The 16,043-nt window shown below is 36.5% G+C and overlaps 1 protein-coding gene across 1 annotated transcript; it reads left to right on the top strand.

Moving 5' to 3' along the window:
• On the top strand, positions 1 to 14,495 carry LOC131983709 (interferon-induced very large GTPase 1-like). Its single transcript, XM_059348487.1, has 19 exons — positions 1 to 31; positions 544 to 660; positions 761 to 804; positions 1,266 to 1,371; positions 1,491 to 1,661; positions 2,003 to 2,049; positions 2,418 to 2,529; positions 2,649 to 2,819; positions 3,133 to 3,179; positions 3,491 to 3,602; positions 3,722 to 3,892; positions 4,206 to 4,252; positions 4,563 to 4,674; positions 4,794 to 4,964; positions 6,108 to 6,142; positions 6,415 to 6,526; positions 6,646 to 6,816; positions 8,005 to 8,042; positions 8,175 to 14,495. The coding sequence occupies exons 2-19, from the start codon at positions 573 to 575 to the stop codon at positions 13,041 to 13,043; spliced, it is 6,624 nt and encodes a 2,207-aa protein (XP_059204470.1). The 5' UTR covers positions 1 to 31; positions 544 to 572; the 3' UTR covers positions 13,044 to 14,495.
• The last annotated feature ends 1,548 nt before the right edge of the window (positions 14,496 to 16,043 follow it).

Raw genomic sequence — 16,043 nt, 5'->3', positions numbered from 1 at the left:
GGCAGAGGCATCAGGAGGCAAAGAACAAAAGGTGAGTTTATATTATACTGTTTTCCTTACAGACACTGACCCTTTTCCAACAAATACAGTTTGATGTTGTGATATTTTCTAATAAGTCTTTGCTGCTCTAACTTGTGTGGAACATGTTTTTAAATATAATTTTTAATTAAATACTCACTATATACTTGTGAGAAGCCCCATTGACAAAATGCATTACGTCGCTCCTAATCCTGCCCATAGCCATCTCTACTATTATCCATTTTCAAAAATATTTGCCACATAAATATGTAAAAAGCCCCTGAATGTTGTGAATGCATGAAGTTGGTCACATCCTGTTTGTTATGCTGAATAAGACAGGAAATTTGCAATATCCGGGACATTTCTTCAGCAACAAAATCATCAGGATGTTCAACATTTGTATGTGTTTTTTTAAGATGTAGTGGGTTTATATAGCTTTTCAAATAATTTGCTGAATCAGCTAAATGTTGATGTGCACTTACTGTGGTTTATTGTTGTATTTGTGTTAATGACTTTGTCGTACAGTACGACTGTAAAGATGGAGAGCAGATAAGATGGAGGAAGACAAGGATGACAACACAGCAGCAGCTGAAGGAGGAGGAGGAGACTCTGGAACCAAATCTGTAACACCAATTGACAAAGGTCACTTAAAAATTTAAATTATTTCACAACCAAAAGGTTTGTCAACTAACAGAATATATTTTTTTATGCTGATCTTTTGTATCCTATTTTTTCTTACAAGACCCTGCAGTAGAGGAGATGGAGGGAGGTGCAGACACGACCAAGGTACATTTAGGACAGAGTTTTGTCATTGAGAATATTTCCTTAAATACAAAGTAATTAAACGTTTATACGAGTGACAATCCATGATAAAACACAGATGTACATTCAGGAACCTGGTTTAACAATGGATAACAGAAGTTTGGGAACTCTTTGAGAGTGTCTATTTTCCTTTCACATTCATACAATCTGTAATGTAAATCATTTACTTCACTGTCATTTACATTTTTTTGTATTAGTGTCACACTGTATGTTGTTCATCTTCAACTATTTATTTATCTTGATGCTGTTTTTCTAGTATGTAGTACACAAGCTGTTTGTCATATTTCCCCAGCATTTTTTCTGATTCTCTTCAAGGTTTTATTTTTGGTTTTTAGAAATATATATAAAAAAGAGGGGAAACAATGTAATCTCAGTAGGTTTAACCTTGAGAAGTAATTGTTGAATGAAATCACATATTTTCTCAGTGTGATACTGAACCTGGTGAAGCTCAACAGTCAGAGAAGACTGCTGAAAGCACAGGAGGAGACTCTGAAATCACATGTGTAGAACCATCTGCATCAGATAAGACAGGTAATATTTCCATTGTCAATTAGTTGTACATTAACGGATTATACTTATGATATTTCAGTTGATTTTTAATCACAGAATAATTCTGGAAACATATTTAAACTAATCTCATATTTCTACAGATGAATCAACAGGGGAAGGCGATGATGGTGAAGAACTCCAACAAAGAAGGCAGACGAGAAAAAGAGGTGTTGAAAACAACAGCAAGTGGTCTTCAGAGGAAAGTGAAACAATGGAGGAAACAAGTGCAACATCTCAGAGTGATTCCTCAGCGTTACAGCAAAATCACACAGGTAAGCTTTTAGTGCTTTAGTGGACAAAAATATATTAAATTCTGATTTGAAACCAAAGGAGGTTGCAGGGAAATAACCTGAATTACAAATAATTCAGCTAATTTCAGGTAATTTCTTCAAATTTGGCACAAATGTCCAATTGGACTCAAAGATGAACTGATTTGACATTTGGGGTCAAAGGCAAAGGTCACTGTGACCTCACAAAACAAATAGTTGGCCATAACTCAAGAATTTATTCATACATTTGTATTGCAACCCTGATAAAATCATTTGGAGAAAAATAATGAATCCAGTTAAAAAATGTTAAAACCTTCATTATGTGCAATCTGATTTTGTCTCAGATGATCCTGTAGTAGAAGACATGGGTGAGAATACAGCTGAAATCAAGGTAAGCACAAGATTATTTCCCTTAATTAATGATTATCATTATAGAACAGTATGTGTGATATTATAATATAATCTCCTGGTAGACACTTTAAGGTTTATTTATCCAACAATGAGTCATGTATTACCTGTAATTTTGCATATGATTACAATCTAATAATATTTGGGAGGATATATGATATAATATATATATTGTTTCTCTTTGCTGTTATTTTATACAATATTGTATTAGTTTAACACTATATGTTTATCTTCAAGCATTTTTTTATGTTGATGTTGTTTTTGTGGTTTCGGTTTCTCTGTTAAAAGCCCATCTGGCCTTGATAGTTCCAACCTGGAGAAGTAATTGTTGTATAAAATATATGTTCTCAGTGTGATCCAGTGCATGAACCTGGTGAAGCTCAACAGTCAGAGAAGACTGCTGAAACTACAGGAGGAGACTCTGAAATCACATGTGTAGAACCATCTGCATCAGATACGACAGGTAATATTTCCATTGTCAATTAGTTGTACAGTAACGGATTATACTTATGATATTTCAGTTGATTTTTAATCACAGAATAATTCTGTAAACATATTTAAACTAATCTCATATTTCAACAGATGAATCAACAGGGGAAGGTGATGATGGTGAAGAACTCCAACAAAGAAGGCAGAAGAGAAAAAGAGGTGTTGAAAACAACAGTGAGTGGTCTTCAGAGGAAAGTGAAACAATGGAGGTCACAAGTGCAACATCTCAGAGTGATTCCTCAGCGTTACAGCAAAATCACACAGGTAAGCTTTGAAACAAAAAGGAAGTATCAGCGAAATAACCTAAATTACAAATAATTCAGCTAAATTCAGGTAATTTCTTCAAATTTGGCACAAATGTCCAATTGGACTCAAAGATGAACTGATTCGATTTTTAGGGTCAAAGGCAAAGGTCACTGTGACCTCACAAAACAAATAGTTGGCCATAACTCACAAATTAATTCATAAAGTTTGATTGCAACACAAATGAAATCATCTACAGAAAAATAACTATTTAATCCAGTTAAAATATGTCAAAACCTTCATTATATGCAATTATATGCTGTTTTTGTCTCAGATGATCCTGTAGTAGAAGACATGGGGGAGAATACAGCTGAAATCAAGGTAAGCACAAGATTTTCTTCCCCTGAATTAATTATCACTATTATAGAACAGTATCTGTGATATTATAATTTAATCTCATGGTAGACACTTTAAGGTGTATTTACCCAACATCTAGTCTTATAGGACTTGTAATTTTACACATGACTACAATCTAATTGCATTTGGGAGGATATTTTTTTTTTTCTCTTCGCTGTTATTTTATACAATATTTTATTAGTTCAACACTGTATGTTGTTCATCTTCAAGCATTTTTTGTGTTGATGCTGTATCTGAGGTTTGAAGTTATTGTTGAATAAAATATATGTTCTCAGTGTGATCCAGTGCATGAACCTGCTGAAGCTCAACAGTCAGAGAAGACTGCTGAAAGCACAGAAGGAGACTCTGAAATCACATGTGTAGTACCATCTGCATCAGATAAGACAGGTAATATTTCCATTGTGGATTAGTTGTACAGTTAGTGATTATAGATATGATGTATCAGTTGATTTTTAAACACTGAAGAATTCTGGAAACATATTTGAACTAATCTCATATTTCTACAGATGAATCAACAGGGGAAGGTGATGATGGTGAAGAACTCCAACAAAGAAGGCAGAAGAGAAAAAGAGGTGTTGAAAACAACAGCGAGTGGTCTTCAGAGGAAAGTGAAACAATGAAGGTCACAAGTGCAACATCTCAGAGTGATTCCTCAGTGTTACAGCAAAATCAAACAGGTAAGCTTTGAAACAAAAAGGAAGTATCAGTGAAATAACCTAAGTTACAAATAATTCAGCTAAATTCAGGTAATTTCTTCAAATTAGGCACAAATGTCCAATTGGACTCAAAGATGAACTGATTCAATTTTTAGGTTCAAAGGCAAATGTCACTGTGACCTCACAAAACAAATAGTTGGCCATAACTCACAAATTAATTCATAAAGTTTGATTGCAACACAAATGAAATCATCTACAGAAAAATAATAATTTAATCCAGTTAAAATATGTCAAAACCTTCATTATATGCAATTATATGCTGTTTTTGTCTCAGATGATCCTGTAGTAGAAGACATGGGGGAGAATACAGCTGAAATCAAGGTAAGCACAAGATTTTCTTCCCCTGAATTAATTATCACTATTATAGAACAGTATCTGTGATATTATAATTTAATCTCATGGTAGACACTTTAAGGTTTATTTACCCAACATCTAGTCTTATAGGACTTGTAATTTTACACATGACTACAATCTAATTGCATTTGGGAGGATATATATTGTTTCTCTTCGTTGTTATTTTATACAATATTTTATTAGTTCAACACTGTATGTTGTTCAAATCCAGGCATTTTTTGTGTTGATGCTGTATCTGAGGTTTGAAGTAATTGTTGAATAAAATATATGTTCTCAGTGTGATCCAGTGCATGAACCTGGTGAAGCTCAACAGTCAGAGAAGACTGCTGAAAGCACAGGAGGAGACTCTGAAATCACATGTGTAGAACCATCTGCATCAGATAAGACAGGTAATATTTCCATTGTCAATTAGTTGTACAGTAACTGATTATACTTATGATGTATCAGTTGATTTTTAATCACAGAATAATTCTGGAAACATATTTAAACTGATCTCATATTTCTACAGATGAATCAACAGGGGAAGGTGATGATGGTGAAGAACTCCAACAAAGAAGGCAGAAGAGAAAAAGAGGTGTTGAAAACAACAGTGAGTGGTCTTCAGAGGAAAGTGAAACAATGGAGGTCACAAGTGCAACATCTCAGAGTGATTCCTCAGCGTTACAGCAAAATCAAACAGGTAAGCTTTTAGTGCTGGTATTCACATATGAAACCTTCACAGCTTAAGTAAGATATGTGGACAGAAAGTTAATATATTAAATTCTGATTTTAAACAAAAATAAATAGTATTAAAAGAACTTATGTTGGATTGGGAAAAACAAAATTGAAGAAGTTACAAAAAATTCAGCATCGACTTGAAGATGAGGTGCCATGAGGGAATTTCTTAAAATTTGCCGCAAATGTCCAATTGGCCTCAAAGATGAACTGATTTGGGACGTTTTTTGGTCATAGGCCAAGGTCACTGTCACCTCACAAAACAAACGGTTGACCATAACTCAAGAATTAATTAATATATGAATATATTTTTAACAATTTCTAACAATTGTCTAATGAGAGAGAGAGAGAGAGAGATAGAGGAGCCATTGCCAACTGGTAAGCTCTAGTAACTAACAAAACTGATTAGTGTGTAAACAGCTATAAGATGAGTAAGAAAGTCACTAAAAGTAGAACAGAGCTAAGAGTGATTAAGCAGAACTAATGTAGGTTTAAATGTCAAGTGGATAATTAGCCGCTGTAATGAAGAATATGAATAGTGTTGTTGCAGGAGCCGCTCAACGGCTGTTTACTGTAGCCTGCCTGTCAGACTGAGATCTGATCGCCTATCAGCAATCTCGAGTAACCACGACTAGATGATATGAAACTAAAAACAATTGCCCAACACTATTTTGAGCAGAGGATTAATCCAATGTGCTTCATATTTTTTAATCCGTACACAGATCACTGATTGATCATGAAAACAGTAATGTGTAAGAAAGTTTTTGGGTCATGAACTATATCCAACCAGGATTTCAATATTCAATATACATGACTCGCCAGTGATGCACAACACTGAGAAAACTGTTGACCAGACATTATAGATATAAACATGAAGCCAGCATACAACAAAAAACAATAAAAACTAACTCACAAACATAAATCCTACATTATTTCAATGTTTTCAAGCAGTAATATGTGTCCCTTGCATCTCTGATAAAATCATCTGCAGAAAATAATTTAAACAGAAAATGCCCAAACATAATGAACATAAAATTATTATTTAATCTCGTATAGTTTTTCAAACTTTCATTAAGTGCAATCTGTTTTTCCTCAAATTATCGTGTAGTAGAAGACACTGTGGAGAATACAGCTGAAATCAGGGTAAGAATAAGATTTTCTTCCATTGACCATCATTATAGAACAGTATCTGTGATATTATAATTTAATCTCCTGGTGGATATACGTATATATATTGTTTCTCTTTGCTGTTATTTTTTACAATATTGTATTAGTTCAACACTGTATGTTCGTATTCAAGCATTTTTTTTATGTTGATGTTGTTTCTGTGGTTTCGGTTTCTCTGTTAAAAGCCCATCTGGCCTTGATAGTTCCAACCTGGAGAAGTAATTGTTGAATAAAATATATGTTCTCAGTGTGATCCAGTGCATGAACCTGGTGAAGCTCAACAGTCAGAGAAGACTGCTGAAAGCACAGAAGGAGACTCTAAAATCACATGTGTAGAACCATCTGCATCAGATAAGACAGGTAATATTTCCATTGTCAATTAGTTGTACAGTTACTGATTATACTTATGATATTTCAGTTGATTTTTAATCACAGAATAATTCTGTAAACATATTTAAACTAATCTCATATTTCTACAGATGAATCAACAGGGGAAGGTGATGATGGTGAAGAACTCCAACAAAGAGGGCAGAAGAGAAAAAGAGGTGTTGAAAACAACAGTGGGTGGTCTTCAGAGGAAAGTGAAACAATGGAGGTCACAAGTGCAACATCTCAGAGTGATTCCTCAGCGTTACAGCAAAATCACACAGGTAAGCTTTTAGTGCTGGTATTCACATATGAAACCTTCACGGCTTCATAAATATATATTTTTTTAAAAAGGGAGTAGCAGTGAAAGAACTTAAGTTCGAGTGGAGAAAATTGTCAGGAAAACACTTTTACAAATAATTCAGCATAGACTTAAAGATTGTAAATGGATGGTAAATGGACCTGCACTTATATAGCGCTTTTCTAGTCGCTTTGCGACCACTCAAAGCGCTTTACACTACATACTGCGCTCATTCACCCTTTCACACACACGTTCATACTGGTGGCAGAGGCTACCCTAAACGGTGCCACCTGCCACCATTGGGAATTCATTCACACACCGATGAACACAGCACATCGGGTGCTGAAATGCCACTGTATGGTAAATCACATTTTTCAGTGCAATTACTTGTAATAAATGTTACCTGGTGAGGACAAAACACTGATGGTAGCAACTTAAGATAAAAAATATAAAAGATATTACGACTATATGCTGCCTATATTTAAAAATTCACTCCTAAACATGTTTCGTTTAGTTTAATTCTTCAATCAAAATTATTAAAGTATCTTCCATCAGCGAGAAAAGATTATTCATTGAATAGTATCTTAACATTTTATTTAAACATTTATTACTTCAATTATTCCTTCGGTTCAGATCAGCTCTGGGAGTCTACATGAATAAGCTGACATTACCCATTTGAGACAGTATATGCAATGTGAGCTTGCAATCCAGCCTTTTAATATTCCATAGGTTCAAGTCGCTAATAAAAGTGTCTGTTTCACTCTGTCACTGTGACTGTGTGACTGTGTCACTCTTACTCATAGACTGTGTAATTATAGTTGACAGAGCCACTGTGATATCACCCATTGGTTTGTGGCAGTCATCATTTTGTATTTTTGCAACTAAAACAGCTGCAGAACAGATCGGGGACGATATACTCATTATGAGAATGTTTTCAATTCTATCGGCACACATTCTGTCGACTTCTTTTAGCAACAGGTGGTGTTACCCCTGCTGTCTATGAGAAAGTCTTCAGGTCAAGGCTCTTCTGCAATGGCCAGAGGTTGCCGCTAAAAAATAAGCTTATAACATCAAAAAATACTGAAAGAAACTATGACATGACAAAAGTACTAAATATAAACTGGTTTCACATCACATTGATCCACCCATCTGGTTCATTGTTGTCCTGCAGGTATCTTAGATATGGATGGTAGTGGAAACAAGGATGAGGTAGGCAACAACTTACTCATTTAATACCAACTAATTAATTTCATTCACAATATTTTCATGACTGTTTCATATCCCAGTAATGACATTACGATTGTATTAACATAGAGTGCATGATTATTCACTTATTAACAGCAGTCAGTGAAGATTTCTGAGGACATCGACAGGAATAAACAACATCAAAGAGAAACTGAAAAGCTTCTCAGCAGACTTCACCTTCAAGATAAACATCAACAGAAGTTGTCAGCAACAGATTTTCTTACAATGGGTCCACCTGTGAAACACGACCACAACATATCCGAGAAAGATCTCGCTCATAGTTTTCTTCAGAAGTTGATGATGTTAGACTACAGAGCCCGATATATTCCTGTAACACATGAAATTCCTGATACAAGCCATTACAATCCTTGTCCAGAGTTTGACACTCTTGACACAGACGACAATGACTTAGATGGTCTTTTTAGCACCAGTGTAGAAGTTGATCAGTCAAGACTCAAGACTCATGTACATCCAATGGATGTTCAAATGGCAGTGTTTCACTGCTCAGACAGCTTTTTAAAGCAGGACATGATAACAAAGCTCTCACAATGTCAGTACGCCTTACCTTTGCTTGTTCCAGACCCAGTCACAATGAACATTGACTGTCCTCTGTGGACATTCAGACAAATAAAAAAAACATGGAAAAAAACTGAAATTAAAGAAAATTCAAACACTGTCACCATGAAGAGCATGTCCATCTGCAAAGCTGAGACAGCCATGGTGTCATTTCTCCGCCTGGGTTCACTGTCTGTGTCTAAATCTCAGCTGATGAACACTTTGATCAACGACCGTCACAGCACCTTCTTCCACAGAAACTGCCCAGGTAGCACCAAGTCTCGCCATTTGATGGATGGTGTGGCAGAGATTGCCTGGTACTGTCCTGCTGGAAAACCCAATGATGCCTTCACTGACTGCATTGCCTTCTGTAATCTCCATGGTGATGCTCTGACAATTGAAAAACAGCGTGACATACTGACAGACAAATCTTCGGTCAATGTTGTTCTTGTACCAACTCTTCAGAAAGGTGACAAAAGTACTGCAGTTATATCTGCCCTTTACAAGTCTCCAAAGCCTCTCATTCTTCTCATTGCTGATAACGATCATGGTGTCATTCAGCTGAAAGAGGGAAAATATAAAATTGGTCTGAAGGACAGAAGTCAGTCAGACGTTTCTGAAGAACTGAAGATAATCATCAGAGGAAGTTTGTCTGGACCACATGAATCCTTCCAGCTTGAAACCATGGCTGAGGTCTCTGGAATCAGAGTGGATGAAGATGACAAACTCTGCCAGAATGGGAAATCTGCTGCAATGAAAATTGTGAACTTGTTTCAGAGCAAGGATGTTTCAGAGATCAAAGAAACATTTCTTCCTTGTCAAGGCAAATTGTGGCATGATTGGTCCAGTAAAAACAAAGAACTGTATCACCTCAAAGGACACATTGAGAAAGAAAAATGTCAAAAGCAACAGCAACTGAAACAAATTCGACAGAAACAATGCACTGCTTCCTGTGGTAAACTGATGAAGTTGTTCATTGAAAACCTGTCATTGTTGCCATCGACAGACAAAGAGTATTTCCTGAAATGGACTCAGATCTTAATAGATGCTCTCTCCACAGATGATCTCTCATTAATTCTCCAAAGCTATGATGAAAAGTGGTCTGAAGTCTTGGAATTGAAGAAGAAGCATGACAAAACTGATCTAAAGGAAAAGCAAACTGAGCTTGAAAAGATATCAACAAAACTACAGTCAGCAACTTTTGGCTTGGAGCACATCTTTAGAGAAATGGGACAGATCTATGAAGCCCATGCATCTCTGCAGAAACAAACTAAGAGAGGAAAGACTGACTGGTCTAAATACCCTGAGCTGGCTGCAGAACTGATGATATCAGGACACCCAATGGAGCTGATGGATGGTGATGCAGGTCATGTGCCTTTAACATGGATCTCTAGTCTTTTAGATGAAGTCATCAAGAAACTGGGTGACAAGAGAGTTTTTGTTTTGTCTGTATTAGGCGTACAAAGCAGTGGGAAATCAACAATGCTCAATGCCATGTTTGGCTTACAGTTTGCAGTGAGTGCTGGCAGGTGCACCAAGGGGGCCTTCATGCAGCTGGTCAAAGTGTCAGAGGAGATCAAGAAAGACTTTCAGTTTGACTACATTCTAGTGGTGGACACTGAAGGACTGCATCCTCCTGAGTTGGCAGGTAACGACACTATTCACCATGACAATGAACTGGCAACATTTGTTGTTGGTCTGGGAAACATGACACTGATCAACATCAATGGAGAGAATCCAGCTGAGATGCAAGATGTTCTGCAGATTGTTGTTCAGGCTTTCATGAGGATGAAGAAAATCAAACTTTCTCCAAGTTGTGTGTTTGTTCATCAGAATGTCACAGATATTGCAGCTGCAGAGAGAGTCATGCATGGAAAGCGACAGCTGCAAGAAAAACTGGACCAGATGGCCCAACTAGCAGCTAAAGAGGAGGTTTGTGATGCTGAGTGCTTCAGTGACATCATTGCATTTGATGTGCAGAAGGATGTAAAATACTTTGCACAACTCTGGGAGGGAAGTCCACCTATGGCTCCTCCAAATCCAGGTTATAGTGAGAGCATCCAAGAGCTGAAATCCATTATTTGCTCTAAAGCTTTACAGTCTGTGGAAAGCACTCTCTCACAGTTCAAAAGCAAAATTCATGACCTGTGGAATGCCCTGTTGAATGAAAACTTTGTTTTCAGTTTCAAAAACACACTCGAAATTGCAGTGTACAGAAAACTCGAGGTCCAGTATGGTAACTGGACCTGGGCCCTGCGGAGCAACATGTTGAGCATTGAGAACAAGCTCTATACCAAAATTGAAAATGGAAAACTTGACAAGTTCGAGCTGGACTATCTTCATAAAGAAATGAAGACAACATATGTAGAAATCAAGAAAGCAATGACAGCATACTTTGATGATGACAGAGACAAAGAAATTTTGGTTCAGTGGCGACACCGATTTCAAAGCAAAATCCAGGAGTTTTATGATGAACACCTGAAAGGAGTTAAAAGACAACTGGATGAAGTCATCGAGCAGAAGAATGCTTGTAAAAAGCTAGATGATAAGAAGACAGAGTTTCAGAACAAGCTGCTACAAAAGAGCAAAGAGCTCGCTCATCAGCTAAAAGACAAGGCAGAAGATGAAGAGGAACTTGAAAACCACTTCAACTCTGTCTGGAGTGGCTGGGTCCATGAACTAACTGCAGATACAAAACCTATTGAGGACATCAACTATGACAAAGATCAGTCAACTATTCTACATGAGCTTGGTTTTGAATGGTCTCTCATACATGAATCCAAAAGCAGTGGTAGATATAAAAAAATATCAAGGGTTGGTGATTACCTTCATTATGCAACCCTCACCAGAAACCGAGACCTGTGTAACACTGATCAACAATTGCAAGAAACTGAGAAAGAAAGGCAAACAACGGGAACACGTATGTTACGTTCTACTGTAAACAGAGTCTTTGAATTTGTTTCAGAAACTGTGACTAGAGCAGGATTTTACTTGGGGTATGTTCAGTATGAAGAACAGCAACTGATCAGATTCTTCATTAACGACATCGAAAAAAAGTCCCTTAATGCTATTAAGAGCAAGCCTGTAGCTACAAGAGGCTACAGATCAACTTACTTGCAAAAAGTGGCAAACAGCATCAAAGAAAATGTGACAGAATTTGAATCAAAGAGGACATTTGCTCTGAAAAAGGAATTTACAGTTGATCTCTTACTGTACGTGTTTCACAGAGCAGGGAAGTGGCTTACAGAGTCCCACAAGAAATTCCAAGGGAACAACGATGCACTCGCCTATGTAGAAAGCAAGAAAATGCAATATTACAAAGTTTTCAGAAGCTTCTGCAAAGAAAACTCATCTGCTGTTGTGCTCGGAGAACTGATCTGTGAGAAACTGAAGAGTTCAACTGTTGAGGCCGTCTGTAACAAGACTGCCATTGATCTCGCTAGAGAGATGAAGTGCAACATCCCAGCATTTAACGGGAACAGGCTGAACTTGGAGAAACATTTGTTGAAGTCACTGGCAGAGAAAGAGGACTTTGATAGTTTTATCACCTACATCCATGACCCAAGAAACCAAGCAGAGTCTTTTATAAGCAAGGAAGTACAGAAATACATCTTCACAGAAAACAAAGATAAGGCAATGAATATACTCAAGAAAAATGTTGAAGACATCAGAAAACATGTTAGTCAGGCTTTATTTGATGCAACAAAGAAAGTTCAAAATAAGGAAAATGATGAAGGTAAAAAAGCAGACACAGACATCTGGGTTGATGAATTTTCTAGTTTGCTTAAAGATGAACTAACATTTGACACCATCTGTTGTCAAAACTTCAGTGATATAACTGATTTTAACTTTCTTAGAGAAGAGACAGAGAGAGGCCTTGTATCCATCATTGATGAGATTAGCAGTCTCTCACTGGACAAAATGGAGGAATTCAGGATGAAGCCTGATGAAATCCTCATCGATCAGCTGTGTAACTGCTGCTGGGTAAAGTGTCCATTCTGTTCAGCTGTTTGTACTAACACACTGAAAGATCACAGTCCTGACAAACACAACGTCCCTTTTCATCGCCCCTCTGGGACTCAGGGATTTCACACTAGAGGGACAGTGGACCTGGTCGTTGATTTCTGCACAACATTAGTTGCCAGTGATGGAGGCTTCCACCCCAATCAATCAGATGAGTCCTTTCCTTATAAACAGTTTCAAAGTGCTGGGGGAGAGTTTGCTACATGGGAGATTACTCCTGATGCATCTAAGCTGACATACTGGAAATGGTTTGTATGTCGATTTCAAAAGCAACTGGAAGAGTACTATCAAAAAAAATTCCAAGACAGAGGAGAAATTCCCAGTGAGTGGAGAAACCACAATAAAGAAGAAGCTATTGAAAGTCTGGATGACATGTACAATCTGTGAGTGATTCACAAACAAACAAACAAGCTCTCCTCAAAGCAACAAAGGCCAAAGTTTCTTCATGTGACTGAAGTAGTGAAGAGAGAAAAATACATTAACAATCATGAGGAAAAATCATTTCCAGATTGACTTTAAGGTGCCTGCTTTTAATATCAATATGTAACTTTTTGCAGAATAACATTGAGTTGAAAGGACTCAAGAAAAGTGCTGTTAAACAAGGAAAATGCAAGGCATGTATAATTAAAGTCAAGATGTTTGTTAGCCATTAAATATTGACTATAAAAATATTCCATTGCATTTGATGTGCAGAAAGATGTAATATACTTGGCGCAACTATGGGAAGAAGTCCACATAAGGCTCCTCCAAATCCAGGTTATAGTGAGAGTGTCCAGGAGCTGAAGACCACCATCCTCTCTAAAGCTTCACAGTCTGCTGAAATCACTCTCTCACAGTTCAAAAGCAAAATTCATGACCTGTGGAATGACCTGTTGAATGAAAACTTTGTTTTCAGTGTCAAAAACACACTTGAAATTGCAGTGTACAGAAAACTTGAGGTCCAGTAAGGCATGGGCCTTCAGGAGCCAAAAGTTGACCATTGAGAACCAGCATAATACCAGAATTGAAAATGGAAAACTTGACAAGTTCATTAAAGATTGACCATAAAAAGTATAAGATGCCGTTTAACTAACAATGCTTGTTTTTGTTTGTTCATTTATGTCATTTTATGTAAATATAAGGAATATAGAAGTTATGTGTTGTTAGGCATTATATTATGATTTCCCTAAAAACACTTAATTACTTTTATGTGAAAATATCATCAGACATGACGTGAAACTGTTCTAAGTTGTATGCCCTCAAAGAAGTTGGGGGAAAAATGGAAATTTGACATTTTTTTTGACAAGAGTAATTTTTATTTACCTAAAGATGTGGTTGTTTTTCAAAAAAATACAAGATGGGATATTTGTGCTGTTACTGTTGTTTAAAGAGCAAAGAAAGGTCAAGAATGTTAAGTTTAGACATGCTGTCAGATGTATACAATTTTTTGAACACGAAATGGTACCTATAATTGGTTATACAATAACAATATAGACCTCACTGTAAAGCATTAAACAGCAGATTTGTTTTCTTTAGTTCTGTTATACAATTTATCTTTTACACAAATATTGTAATCTGAATTAGATATTTTCTGTTATTATTATTCTGTTCCAGTCATCTGTTATTTTTTAGTAAACACTTGATCAATGATGCTTTATCAAGTAGTTGGAGTCTTCAACAAATTGACACCTCTTACATTTCTTTTTTATGCCTATATTGGAATTAGTTCTGTTGTTTGCTTAATCCAACTCCTGTGATTGCTTTGATAGTGTATATTAGATTCAGAATTACTCGCAGAATTATCAGCCAATGTGAAAAAAAGTTGTTTTTTTACTGTAATAAATATATAATTCACACAGATCTTGGAATTTAAGCCTCTTCTGTTCTCTCTCATTATAAAAAGACCACCTTTTTTATTTGACACCATCTCATAATATGTATTTTTTTTTTATGTCTTTCTAAAAAAGCAAACAACCTTAAACTCCTGTAGCAGATGTAGCTTTGAAAGTGAAAGTGTTCAGTGTTGATAGCATTATGTGCTTGTTAGGAAGCAAGACCAGAGTGGCATAAATTGTAGGAGGCAGAATCAGGAAACATTATCGAGTACTCAAACAGTGAAGTCTTTATAGTGCCGCCCAAAAAGATATATACGAAAAAAAATAAAGAGTTCATTGGGCATAACTCCATAAACCGCAAACAATAACAGCTACATATTACTTGTTCACATCTGCACATATCCTTACCCCCTCACCAGCCAAAAGCAACTTTTATAGTCTCCTTAATCAGCAGGAGTCACCCTGCAGCCAGCTGAACTATTTGCACAGGGGTAAAACAGAGGAAACACAATAATTAAAATGAGGATCATACTTTGAATTCTGACTACCATACCTAAACACATGCCTTCAACCCATATCAACAATTACAATTACAATTATCATGGCAGTACTGTAAAATAACATCTTATAAATCAGCCTCCCCTCCTTCCCTAGTCTGCTCCAGTGACATCACTGATGATGTCACTCAGGGTATAAAAGGAGGAAGTGGCTGGGCGCCTCCTTCCTTTATCCTGAGCACAAGGTGAGTATGGTGAGTATGAGGGGAATTGACTGAACCAAACTTTAAACAAGGAAGTGTTTCAATTCAACTAAAAAAATCCTACCTGCTAACAGAAATAAACCCAGGATAGTATATGGTTAAATAATAACAACACAAATAGTTACATTAATGTGAAATGCTGCCATGACAAAATAGAGACAAATGGTGTGTTCTTTGTCACAGTGCTTAACAGTATTGTGTTACTGTGACCTGTAAGCTTTCCTCTAGGTCACATGGTTTCTGGGAAATGGAGCTGAGTTTCTCAGCTAATAATAACTCTCATATTGAATCTGATTTGTTAAGAGCAGGTGGGATAGTTTGAGGGGCAGACCTACAGCCTCTGACCACTCTATATTTAGTGGTGGAGACTAGAGGATTTGTGACAGGGATGCCATCTACTCAGACCAGGCAGAGCTAAGAAGGTGAGTTTATATTAAATAGTATATTTGTGAACAGACTTAAAATCTGAGCATGTACAGCTTTCATAGCAGACACAGACCTTTTAAACTACTTTAGTTGTTTACACATGTTTTATTTAAAAATTCCCTACTTTTCCAGACTCAAATTTCCAGGGATCTCTGTAGATGTTTTACATCAACCGATAGAAACAGACGTGAATTATGTTAATACATTGAAAAAGCAATACAGATAGCCTGTGAATCTAACAGAATTATTTTGTGTATTGTCACCTGGCATCTGATTTTCTATTATCCTTTACGTAAATAGACATTTCAACCATACATTGATGCAGAAAAGGCCCAAATTGGTTCATAAAACTTAATCAGAAAAAATAACACTTGACTTTGACTTTGT

This window comes from Centropristis striata, chromosome 13, assembly GCF_030273125.1.
Source record: "Centropristis striata isolate RG_2023a ecotype Rhode Island chromosome 13, C.striata_1.0, whole genome shotgun sequence".
In the NCBI taxonomy this organism is placed as follows: Eukaryota; Metazoa; Chordata; class Actinopteri; order Perciformes; family Serranidae; genus Centropristis; species Centropristis striata.
The sequence above is the reverse complement of the archived record's forward strand: the minus strand, read 5'-3'. Positions and strand labels throughout refer to the sequence as shown.